Here is a 12,252-nt window from a genome sequence, read left to right as displayed (position 1 = left end):
GGTAAACAATTGTGCATATCACATGAGGGTGAATAATTGTGCATATCACATGAGGGTGAACAATTGTGCATATCACATAGAGGGTAAACAATTGTGTAAATGAGAGGGTTGCATCATTCAAGGGCTGTATATACTTTTAATCAAACATTCTCGTTGACCTGTACCCAAACCTTGAGCTTTACATAGCATACGTTCTTACCTCGATAATATGTTTACTTTGGTGGTCTGAGACGTTATCTAAATATAACCGCAGCGCTAATCAGTATCATACAATTATCTTGAAAAGTAATGGCTAAATATCTTACTATAACGCTAATATGTTCTTTTGGATATGTTTTATCATATGGATGTATTAATATGCATAGAAATTATACAGAATGGAAAACCTTATTCATTGGCAAATGTCTGGCTTACAAATCTGAATACGGGACAATCTCATTTTGTAAAAGGTAAGGTTACGTTTTTTTCTTCTGCTACATGCATCTTGAATTATTAATGGTGATTTCACGAGTACATAAAATTAAATTTGATGGCCTAAATGACTTTAATCGATATAATTCAATATTCATTATATTTGAGGTAATTAAAGTATATGAAAAAGTCTATTACTGATTTAAATCCGAATTCAATCCTTTTTTAACATGTCTACAGACGCTCTTCTGTACGAGGTCAAGAAGACTGTGGGTTTATTCACAGAAATATTTTAATCCGCAAAAAATGCACAGAAATCATGCTGAATGAAAAGCCTTATTCATTGGCAAATGTCTGGCTTACTAACTTGAATACAGGACAATGTCAATATGTAAAATCTAAGGTTACAGTTTTTGCTACTGCTAGGCGCGTCTTTTAATCATGGTTAATGGGAAGTTCACGACTACATAAAAGGAAAGGAGAAGGTTCGATAAGGCCCACACCTGAACATTTATTTTTCTCGACAATAGACACTACATTCTTGTGAAGGACTTTTAAAAATCATAAAACCTAAAAAAAAAAAAAGTGTTACGCTTTATTGTTTACAGGAATATTGACTGCGACGATTTGTGGCAGAAATTCATCAGAGGAGTAGAATTTCAATCGAAATGTAATTTCAATCAAAGTAACTACGAAGATTTTCTACGTGCAAGTGAACATGCTGTTCCGGGAAATAAGGTATGAAATTTTATTTTAAGTTTCATGATGATTTTTAAATGCATCCCTTACGGTTTTGTGTACCTTTGTTTACAATCTTTAGTGTGATGCATTTGATATTGAGAGTATATGCTGTACACTACTTCAGAAACTCATTATAACGATTTCTTATCTTTAAAAAATTAAATGCTTGATTTATTTCCCTATATATGAAAATATGTTGAACAGATAAGCGGGAAAGTGATTTGATTTGTTTTGGTCATGTACGATTAATAGATTTATGTTAATTTGTGATTTAATAAAGTTGGAGATGAATAAAGAGTCTCATCAAAGAGACCAGGATTTAATTTTGTATTTATGCCAGACGCGCAGTTCTTCTACAAAAGACTCATCAGTGACGCTCGAATCCACAAAAGTAATACAAATAAATAAAGTACGAAGTTGAAGAGCATTAAGTACCATAATTCCTTAAAGTTTTGCCAAGGTTATCTATTCCTGAAACAATAAAAATAATATGTTTTAATTTGAATAATTAACTGTAATAAAGAACAGGAAAGCAAAGAAAATGTGCAAATAAGATACACATTATTTCCGATTTTGAAAAAGATCAAATGTCTTAGACTGCTGTTTATTCAAAATATTAATCTGTCTGATAAAATCATAAAATACATAACGTTCGAAATTTAGAGAATTGAATAACGTTGAATGTAATCATTTGAAGATCTTTTTTAGTTTATGTTTTGGTCAGGAGTATATTCCCTTGTCATGCGCTATAGCAATAAAGGCCGACGATATTTCACTATTGCAGACACATTAACAGGTGAGCATATTGTTAAGGATGTATTCTTCTGACTTTTCAGTCTCGTTCAGTCTCGTTTAAATCTCGTTCTTGAATAATTTCGAAAACATATGATACAAGTGGAAAATATCAATGAATCTTAAAAATATCATAATCAAACATAACTTTGTGAAAAATTTTGTATTTACAATGAATGGTTTTTGAGTAATCCAGTTTTCAAAATTTAAGACCAATCAAGTCAGTATTTTTAGCCAAAATTTTGAGAAAATGGGTGAGGGATACAAAAATGATTTTACAAGAATCATGTACATCCCTTATCATTTTGGTCTTTTCAAATTTCTTAGATATGCATTTTTTCAATCATGTATAACAAAAAGTTAAAATAATGTGCATTGTATTCTTAAAACTGAGAAAAATCACAAAAATACAAAAATGACAGCATGGTAAATTTACACAAAAAGCGTCAAAATATGATAAAACTTTCTTATATTAAAACCTATCTATAGTTTTCTTAGGTAAAATATATTCAGATTTGTCCACTTCAGAAAGTATGAAAAAAAGTTTTAATTGTGGAACTGTGATTTTTTCACGATAACCCAAAAATAGGTAAAAATCGATGAAAAATGGGAAAATCATCAAAATTGGGCATTTTCAAAGGGCTGTAGCAAAAAAAAAGAAGTGCACCACGATATTTTTTTTCTTCACCAATTATTTTGTTACAGTCTTATAAACCCAAAAATCAGGTTAAGAAAAAAAGTTTAGTTTTAATTTTTGGTTCCTCAGAGGTGTACATCCTTAATACAGAAACTCAAAGATTTTTATCTATCATTTGTATATTTTGTTATTAACTGATTTTGATCACCTGAACATCAGTCCTTCGTTCGATTCTTCGTATTCTTAAACCAATGACAAGTCGAAACGAAACTTAAAGTCAGATATTGGTGGTCCTGCAACATTTCAACAATATAGTTCGAATGATCAGTGTTGGGGACTACCCGTCTCTTCTTTTTAGACATGTTCACCATAAGCCGATACCGAAACTGAAACCGAAACCGATACCGAAACCACAAAAAGTAGTGAGGTAAAGGATAAATGTTCATAAAGTTAAATAACTCAACCCTTTAACTCCGTTGTATTGTTGGTAATTTTAATACACTAGATGGAGTATTACTTCAAAAGTATGAATTATTAGAAATACTTAGAATGATCTTATCACAGTCATAGAATACTTTGGCCGTTTTGGCACAACATTTCGGAATTTTGGGTCCTCAATGCTCTTCTACCTTTTTAATCTGAGCGTTAATGATGAATCTTATGTAGACGAAACGCGCGTCTGGCGTATCAAATTAAAAGCTGGTACTTTTGATAATTATGTATTTCAATTCATCATTTCACATGAATCTATCAAAAAAAGCAAACTTAAGTTCAACCATTATTGAATACAGTAATACAAAATATATGCAATTTAAGATGTTGATGCAATTCATGTATGATGAACATTTTTCATGAAGCAAGTCTCGTCGTAGGGAAAGATCTGCACATAGTTTTGGTGCAATATTGATCCGATTATGTCTATAAAGAGAACTTCTTATTTTTATAAATTTAAATTTGTCTAATGGAATGTTCTGCATAAACTCTTCTCGCACGAATCTTTTCATTGAATCATTTGCTTTGATCGCGGATTCTTGCATTTTGATTGCGTAACTGCCTTACAGTATCTGATGATGCAATATGATTTTCAGATGGATATACGGTATCGCCAAGTACATCGTGTGGACCGATTACATCCATCAATGTGTAAGTCGTTGCGTCATTGATATGATATAGCATTATAAATCAATATAGAAAAGAAGATTACCAATGAGACAACTTTCACAAGAGACCAAAATGACACAGAAATTAACAACTATATGTCACCGTAAGGCCCCAACAATGAGCAATGCATGTTTTTGGTTGGACGATTTAGTCTTCGGTAAATGTCATCAATAGATCCAAATACCTCTTCCAATTCTGGCCTATCACCCTTCATAGAATCCCTTTCTTCAGCTGTAGGCCATGTTATCTTTAATCTGAATGCTTTATGGATAATTTCATGGATAGCTTTATGAATTAAAGTTTTGTTAAAATCAAACATCAAAAGCATTAGTTCAAATATAGGGTAACATCTTAACCAAATCAAAACCATTAAAAGTTTATTTTACTAGCTTATATGTACCGCTCCTTTATTCCTCTGTCTTATTCTCTCATTTTTATGTATTTTATTAAATTTGAATCCACATCTTAATTGTATATAACTTGCGTTAGTATATCTAATATTTAATTCCCGTTGTATTTCACGTTGATTTTTTGATAGATTCATGTAAATTGTTGAATTGAAGTTATACTCCATCTAGTGTATTCAATTTTCACACAATATAATGGAGTAACAAGGTTGCATTAATTAAACATTATAAACATTTACCATTTACCTCACAACTATTTTTGGTTTTCGTATCGGCTTATGGTGAACATGTCTATTATGAGGTATAAACGTTTGGCGTAAGAAAAAACGTTCGATCATACAGGTTAAACTACGATAAGTTTTTGCCTGCCCGACACTTAAACAAAAATAATTTTGAGGATATAAGTTACTGTTAAAAAGATTCTTAAAATTAATTCATAATAAGGAATGTATCTTATTAGACAATGGGTGCTGATTCCTTACTGTGTCCGGTTATGTGAGATCTTTACCATTTGTATTATAATTTGGATTTTAAAAACATTTGGTTTTGGGCATCAATAAAGAGACAATAATTATATAAGATGAACGTGTGGTGCAGTAAAATTTGTACTTTTAGCTTTATATTAAACTATTGAAAAGGTACACAAAAAGCGACAGTTATAAAAATAATCACATTAATGTGTATGTTCTCCCATTTATTTGTATTGTAGTCTTGTCATGTAATGTTGTCATTTTAATTTTATATTCAACATTGCCATAAAAGCGTGAAGTTTGGCTAGCCACAAAACCAGGTTCAACCCACTATTTTTTTAAATGTCCTGTACCATGTCACGAAACTGGCCATTGTTATATTATGGTTAGTTTCTGTGTATGTTACATTTGAGTGTTTTGTTTCTGATGTGTCGTAGTTCTCCTCTTATATTTGATGTGTTTCCCTCAGTTTTAGTTTGTAACCCGAATTTGTTTTATTCTGAATCGATTTATGAATTTCGAACAGCGATATACTGCTGTTGCCTTTATTTAAGTTAAATAAAATTGGCATATATTACATCCTATATTGAAATTTAATTAAAATGATGTTAAGAACTATATGATACCAATTATTTTTTTTTTCTTCTTCAAAGTCTACTAGGTTTTGTAAAAAGTAAAATCAATACTGAACTCCGACGAAAATTCAATCGGAAAGTTCCTAATCACATGGCAAAATGAAATGACAAAGCACATCAAACGAATGGACGACAACTGTCATATTCCTGAATTGGTACAGGCATTTTCAAGTATAGAAAATGGTGAATTGAACCTGGTTTTATAGCGCTAAACCTCTCACTTTTACAACAGTGTCATCAAATTTCGTTATATTTACATAGATGTGTGAAGTCTTGCAAGGAAAGACATTATAAAACAAAATTATTATTTATTTGTGTCCGAAAGACAAGACATAACTTAACTATAGTATAATAAGACGATTTAATCTATTTGAGTATCTACTATTACATTTTACACTTATATAAACATTCACATTACATTGATACCTTTAGATGTATATTAATTTATGCATAGGGTATTTACTTGATAATATGGTATGGTGTGGTAATGCAACAGAATCGGACGGTATTGAGAAAGATTTGGAAACCTGTCCAGGATTTCATACAAGTTCTCGGTGTTCACAAACTGCCACAACAGTATTTTGGTCTGCAGCCTCGCAAAATGTAAGTATTTATGCCTTAAGCGTAAATAGGACAGTAAGTAACATGCGCAAGAGTACAAAAACATATACCTAGAAATTAAAGTTTTACTTAAATAATTGCCAAGCACAGCAACCATTTATGTCACCTATGGAGTTTAAAAAGACAAAGTATACGTGTAAGATATATCTACCAAGATTACAACAAATATATTTCCTGATATAAAACGTTGTATGCTGTCAAATACTTAAGTATATAGTTACAATCATCATCAAAAATTATGTTTCATAGTTACTATAAAACTACATACTCTTCATATGACCAGATGTAAATCAAATTCCAAAAATCTTAAAGATCCATAAGAGTACATACGATTAAAGTCACTATCTGAATGCTGGCTAAAAAAAGCACGTGAGCAGTACCAATTTAACATTTATTTTTTATTGGACAAATTGAAAGTCAGTTCAAATTCGTTTCATTAAAAGGATGATCTTTTTAAAAATCAATGCATTTGTTATGAATGCTGAGCGTATCATTGACATAACAACAGGTTCACACTCTCGTGTTGTTTTTGGTAACCCTTGAGTGAACATTGATACTAGTTTTTGCGGATATTTTGTTGATATGGGGTATCAGAAGCCAATAAGTCAGTGATACTGCGTTGACATGAATTATTTACAGTTAATACACAGTAAAAGTCATTCAAAACACTGTTTTTTACATTTTTCCCAAGGCTTGATCATATTACATTGTTAAGCACAACAATTTGAATACTTTTTGTTTTCTATGCTCTTCAACTACGTAATTGGTTTTAAACTATTTTGTATCGAACTAAACTGATGATGCTTATATAGACAAACTTATGTTGTAAGATTGGTATCTTTGATTATGTTTTAAAATTGGTAGAAGTCACTTCTGTCTGATATTTGTCCCCGAAGGTATAACTATTCCAGTAGTCACTGATTTTGTCTATATGACATATCATCAAATCTAAGACCACAAAAACATGTGACTAGTGCGTTTATTCCTGCCGACTCAGCCAGTCTCGCCCTTTTTCAAATTGATTGTGATTCCTTCGGTTTTATGTTGGTTTTATTGTTTTTTTTTGCAATCATCAGTATCTTTGCAATCGATCTTTTAACTTTGAACACAGGTAAACCGCTGTTGCCTCTAAGTATGACCAATACTGTACTCATCTTTACATAAGAGTACCACTATACAAGATGTATCAAACGGAAGTTTCAGAATGTTCTATTTAAACGTTTTTCAAGATGTCTTTATCTGACGCAAATATACATTATTGTTTTGTTTGTAGTTTGCAAAACTTGCAGAGGGGAATATCCATGTCATGATCAATGCAAGCAGATCGCCAGCTTTTCGGCCAGATTCGTATGTACCATTAAAGATCATTATAACTAAATTTTACATGAGTTTTCGCGTGATTTTAAATGTTCAAATGTGCAGCAGAATATTACTACTATACTTTTTTTTTGTGGTAAGCTAAACTGTAGATTAAACACTAAACTTCGCTAGAAAGAAAGACTAAGAGGTGCAGGGCCCCTTAGACAAACATAGAAAACGTGTTACATAGAATGTTTAGATGTAGAGAATTGGCATTGATAAAAAGGATGATGTAAAAAGAGGTTGGCAAATGATGGGAATATAATAATTAAATCGTCCCCACAAAGTGATTCAACTTAAGCTTGTTGTTTCTATATTTCAGAAAGAATTTTATAAAATTGTTTCTTTTTTATAGAAAATATTGAAAAATCAAATAACACTTAATTGGTTTTGAAATATTTTTGAAAACAAAATTATTAAAAAGTTAGATAACAAAAATACCCAACTCCTGACTTGGTACTTAATGTATAGCATACACAAAGAAGATTCAAACGTGAATTTTAAAGTCATAATGACGGTACTGTACTGAAATTTGAAACAAATATGTCTATTAAGGTAAACATTCAAAAAAGAGGGAAGAAAAATACAAGAGGGGCATCCACTTAATTATATTTAATTACATCGTTTCTGTCATTTTTACTAAAAATATTCAAACTAACAAAAAAACTTTCTGAGGATTTTTGTAACTTTTGTTCGCTGCCACTGATGTGTGAACTTCCAAATTGGAGTCCATTATTTATAATTTTTGATCAAACAATATCGACTCAAAAATTCAAACAATAGCACCCCAAAAAAAAAGGGTGAAAAATCAAAATTAACCACTAAAGTTATTGCTTAAATTCGTCTACAACTCATGATTGAAAAAAACTTGCATCAAATTTATCGTTTTAACGGTAATAATCTTTTTAGAATACCTTTCTGTTATAACAAATGTGGGCTGAGGATATAAAATGAAAATCATCTGAATCCTTTGTAAGAAAACTGAACACCTTTGTTTCCGCTATATAAACGTATATTCAAAATAGATATTTTAAAGTCATCCGATTGAAGTAGAAATGTTGCTTTGATATTTTTTATATCAATCACAAATTACGAACTTTAAATCGGAAGTCTGATCATCAGTGACGGCTACCAAAGTTTCACAAAATTGACGGAAAGGACTTTAGCTAGTTTTATAGTGTACATTTTTTATACCGTTGTATAACTGACATTTGTTTTGCAATTTAGGTACTTTACTACAAAAGAACTACCAAATATTAGTGCAAATAAAGTGAAGAAAGCAACAATACTAATGGTGCATTATATGAGTGATCCAATACTGTAAGTACTGCTTTGAAGAACGGAATGACTTATTTACTTCAGGGGGGTCGATTAATGTTAGTACTTCTTTGTAAGGAAAGAATTTATTATTTACTTTAGGGGCTTCATTACTGTAAGACTGATTTGTAGAAAATGAAAAGATTATTTTCTTTAGGGGGATTCATTACTTGAAATACTGCTTGATAGGTAGGAAATGAATTATTTAGTTTGGGGCGGTCATTCCTGTAAGTACCTATTTGTGGGAAAGGAATGGGATAATAACTTAAGGGGATCCATTCCTGGAAGTACTGATTCTTTTGAAATGAATGGAATATTCATTAAGGCGGATCCATTGCTGTAAGTACTGCTTAGAAAATAAAATGAAATGAAATGGATTATTTACTAGTACTTTGATATAATTTGGTTGTGATCATTGATTCATAATTTTAGAATGCACACATACACCACTTATGACGCCATTGTTCAAATTCTTTTAATTGAAAGAAGACGGTTTCACATATGTTTTCGTATTATCGCAATTTAAAATTTCAGATTTGAAGGACCTAATTTATGACTGTCCCTCTTTTATGAGTTAGTAAACCATCTCTTGTGTTGTATTTCTAAAATAATGAATCAAACTTTATAATCAAGCTACTCTTAAATTTCGATTTATTTTAATACGTACAACGATTTGATTAAACAAGTTTCACTACGTGTAGTTTATGTGGTAAGATACCAAATATCTTACTCCTAGTACAAAGAAAAATTAATTGAAAACAGATATTTGTTAAGGTAGATTACAAGTATATATATTTTTTGAGACATAATTTTCTTATAATTTGCCAAAATGAAGATTTCACTATGCTTTTTTCAAAAATATAATAAAAAGCATTGGTCACCGTGCTATTTTTCAAGCTATGAGTCGTTGAAAATTGCCTAGATTTTGTTAGTTTGTTCATGAAAATAAACATTAGTGTGCCAAACAAAAATTCATTGAGATAGAATGTTGAAATAAATTGTCAGAAGATAGGTTTCATAATATGTTTTAAGAAAATAAAAAGAAAACAAGGTGTCACCGAACTTGTTTTCTTGCTACAAGTAAATATTAAACATTTCCCTATTGGCCCAGTATAAATTTTGTACTAAAAGAGTTATCTCCCCTTAAATGGCTCATTTGAAAAAATGATTTTGAAAACAAAACAATTTGATATTTGCTAAAGTATTTTGAATAATACAACAAATTAACAGGTTTCTTTACATAAAAAAACAGTCTAAGCATTAAATTGCAAATCTGTCTCCAAATTTGCAGATTTGGGCAAATAACTAGACCGATTTTGTACTGTGGTTGTACAATCCAAGATGGCGATATACCACGAATCTACCTTAAGACGTAGCGATCGTACTCAGGCGCAACTCACGCATATATTGTGATATTTACCTTTCATCAATTACCAATTTCCTTAATATTATGTCACTGTCCATAATAATGCAGTATTTAAGATGGAGAGTGAACCATTAGATAGAGGATTGAGATGGGGAACGTGTCAACGTGACAACAACAAAAAGCCATAAATGGGTCGATTCAGAGATGTAAACGAAGCATACATTCTTATATAATTCTATTAAAAGTAATAGGTCTTATTATAGTCAAAAGTCAAATGTTTTCTATGTCCAACAAATCACTGTAGCTATGTGAAAAAAATGTCCTATTTAGGCAGTTCTCTGACACTTATTTTGTATATCTATTTCAGAGAAAGCTGCTTCAGTGATTCAATTGTAGATTTAAGTGCTAGATTTCAAGCAAAAGGAATAGTTGCTGTATGTGTTGATAATCCGAGGTATGAGTAACAGTAAGTTAGACCAAGAAAACCAACATAATAGTGATCAATTTAAAAGGGTACGCATGACCCTCAATCACAAAATACACTCTTTCTAATTGTTCACATGACATGAACATTTTATGTTAAATATTTAACTTAGATAAATCTATTTGCTTGCAATATTTGTTTTTAAGAATAAAAAACTCTAAATGACTACACATTCCTTTGAAATATGTCCGTTTATAAATTGGAGACTATACAGAAAAAAGTGAAATCACAAAAATACTGAACTCCGAGGAAAATTCAATCTGAAAGTCCATAATCACATGGCAAAATCAAATGACAAAACACATCAAACGAATGGACAACAACTGTCATATTCCTGAATTGGAACAGGCATTTTCAAATGTAGAAAATGGGGGATTGAACCTGGTTTTATAGCGCTAAACCTCTCACTTGTACGACAGTCTCATCAAATGTCGTTATATTTTTAACGATGCTTGAACAAAACAGACATCTGCTCTATTGTCGGGTTGTTGTCGCTTTGACACATTCCCTATTTCCTTTCTCAATTTTATCATTTCAACTTACTCATGCAAAGTTGGCCTTGGAAGGATTTGGCTTTTATTTAAGGTAACTTTTGATTATATAGCTGTACAGTTGTTTCGAATCTTAACATCCTTGACTTCTAAAAAAATCGTCTTTGAGCGTTACAGGTAATGACAAACACAGGAAAGAGCTTCGGATGCATTCAACTTATAACATGTTGTATTCCTTTTTTAACGAAATGTACACATAGGTCTTATTTGCAATAGTTGATCTATACTAGTTTTAGAACACTCTATTTTACATAATACAGACTGTTTTCCATGTGATGTGTACATCAGCAATAAATACATATATGTTAGTATTTACTTTATAAGAATAAACTGCTTAAATATATGTCTCAGTTGTATATACATGTAGTGACTTATTACAGGGACGTTGACTTGTTAATGTGTGCTGATGATCCAGAACAAGCAGGGTGTCAACATTTACTATCTACATCGACAGCAGTTAATCTGACATGTGTGACATCCCATCATTATGTCTTGGGTTTAATATGTATCATTGTTATGCTTATTTAATATACATATCTCATTATTACCTTTTGTTACTATTTGGTAATAAATATTCTGTCGTATCATTTTTCTGTACATATATTTACTTAATATTTAGTGTGTGAAATAACTTGTAAGTTGCCTTATAATTATATTTAGCTATTACATTGAATATATACAATACCTTATTGTTATATTTAGCTAGTGCATTGAACAATATATAAGTTGCCTGATTATTATATTTAGTGTCAGTTGCCTTTCAGGTTTGTTTTGAGTGATACGCAATCATTAAGACGGGGATTGTTTGTATACTTTTTTGTGCTTTATATATAAACTCATCATATATTGCTGAAGTTTTAAACAGCTGGTTGTAATGGCTTCTTAAAGCTCATGTTTCTTTTTGTAATGCAATAATGTGTATGCCAGTGTATATACAATTCACTCACTCTAATATCAATAAAAATATGAACACACGAAACAACAAAGAAGCCTTGACACTTTAATTGCAGATAATACGATACATATAAATAGTGTTCTGTTCTGTTCTGATTGTGTCGAACTCCTTCCATTGTCAATATTCGAATGACTGTTTAAGCATGCGTAGCAGGACACGTTCATGATATCGAGGATTAAGTTAATGCGATCTAGTATATCACCGTGTAGAACGCCACATGTGGGGTGTCGGCTTTGTTTGACACGGGGTGGCAATTTCAAAGCGAAGAAAAAATATCAAAATAAGTTCCTCTCCCTAGTTTTTCGTGTTGCAGATTTTGAGGCTTCATAATTTCTGGATAAAAAC

At 31.0% G+C, this 12,252-nt stretch overlaps 1 protein-coding gene across 3 annotated transcripts; it reads left to right on the top strand.

Annotated features, from left to right (window-relative positions):
• The first annotated feature begins 210 nt into the window (after positions 1–210).
• LOC143068024 (ADP-ribosyl cyclase/cyclic ADP-ribose hydrolase-like) lies at positions 211–11,921 on the top strand. Of its 3 annotated transcripts, none has more exons than XM_076241764.1 (8): positions 211–449; positions 1,020–1,149; positions 1,877–1,948; positions 5,709–5,857; positions 7,149–7,222; positions 8,462–8,554; positions 10,285–10,371; positions 11,333–11,921. In XM_076241764.1, the coding sequence occupies exons 3-8, from the start codon at positions 1,894–1,896 to the stop codon at positions 11,478–11,480; spliced, it is 606 nt and encodes a 201-aa protein (XP_076097879.1). In that variant the 5' UTR covers positions 211–449; positions 1,020–1,149; positions 1,877–1,893; the 3' UTR covers positions 11,481–11,921. The 3 variants fall into 3 exon arrangements, with proteins under 3 accessions (XP_076097879.1, XP_076097878.1, XP_076097880.1); XM_076241763.1 differs by having other exon boundaries at positions 1,861–1,948; XM_076241765.1 differs by lacking the exons at positions 211–449; positions 1,020–1,149; positions 1,877–1,948 and adding an exon at positions 3,706–3,724.
• Positions 11,922–12,252: the final 331 nt, after the last annotated feature.

The sequence above is a fragment of the Mytilus galloprovincialis genome, chromosome 3 (assembly GCF_965363235.1).
Source record: "Mytilus galloprovincialis chromosome 3, xbMytGall1.hap1.1, whole genome shotgun sequence".
In the NCBI taxonomy this organism is placed as follows: Eukaryota; Metazoa; Mollusca; class Bivalvia; order Mytilida; family Mytilidae; genus Mytilus; species Mytilus galloprovincialis.
This window is presented reverse-complemented; position numbering and strand designations above follow the sequence as displayed.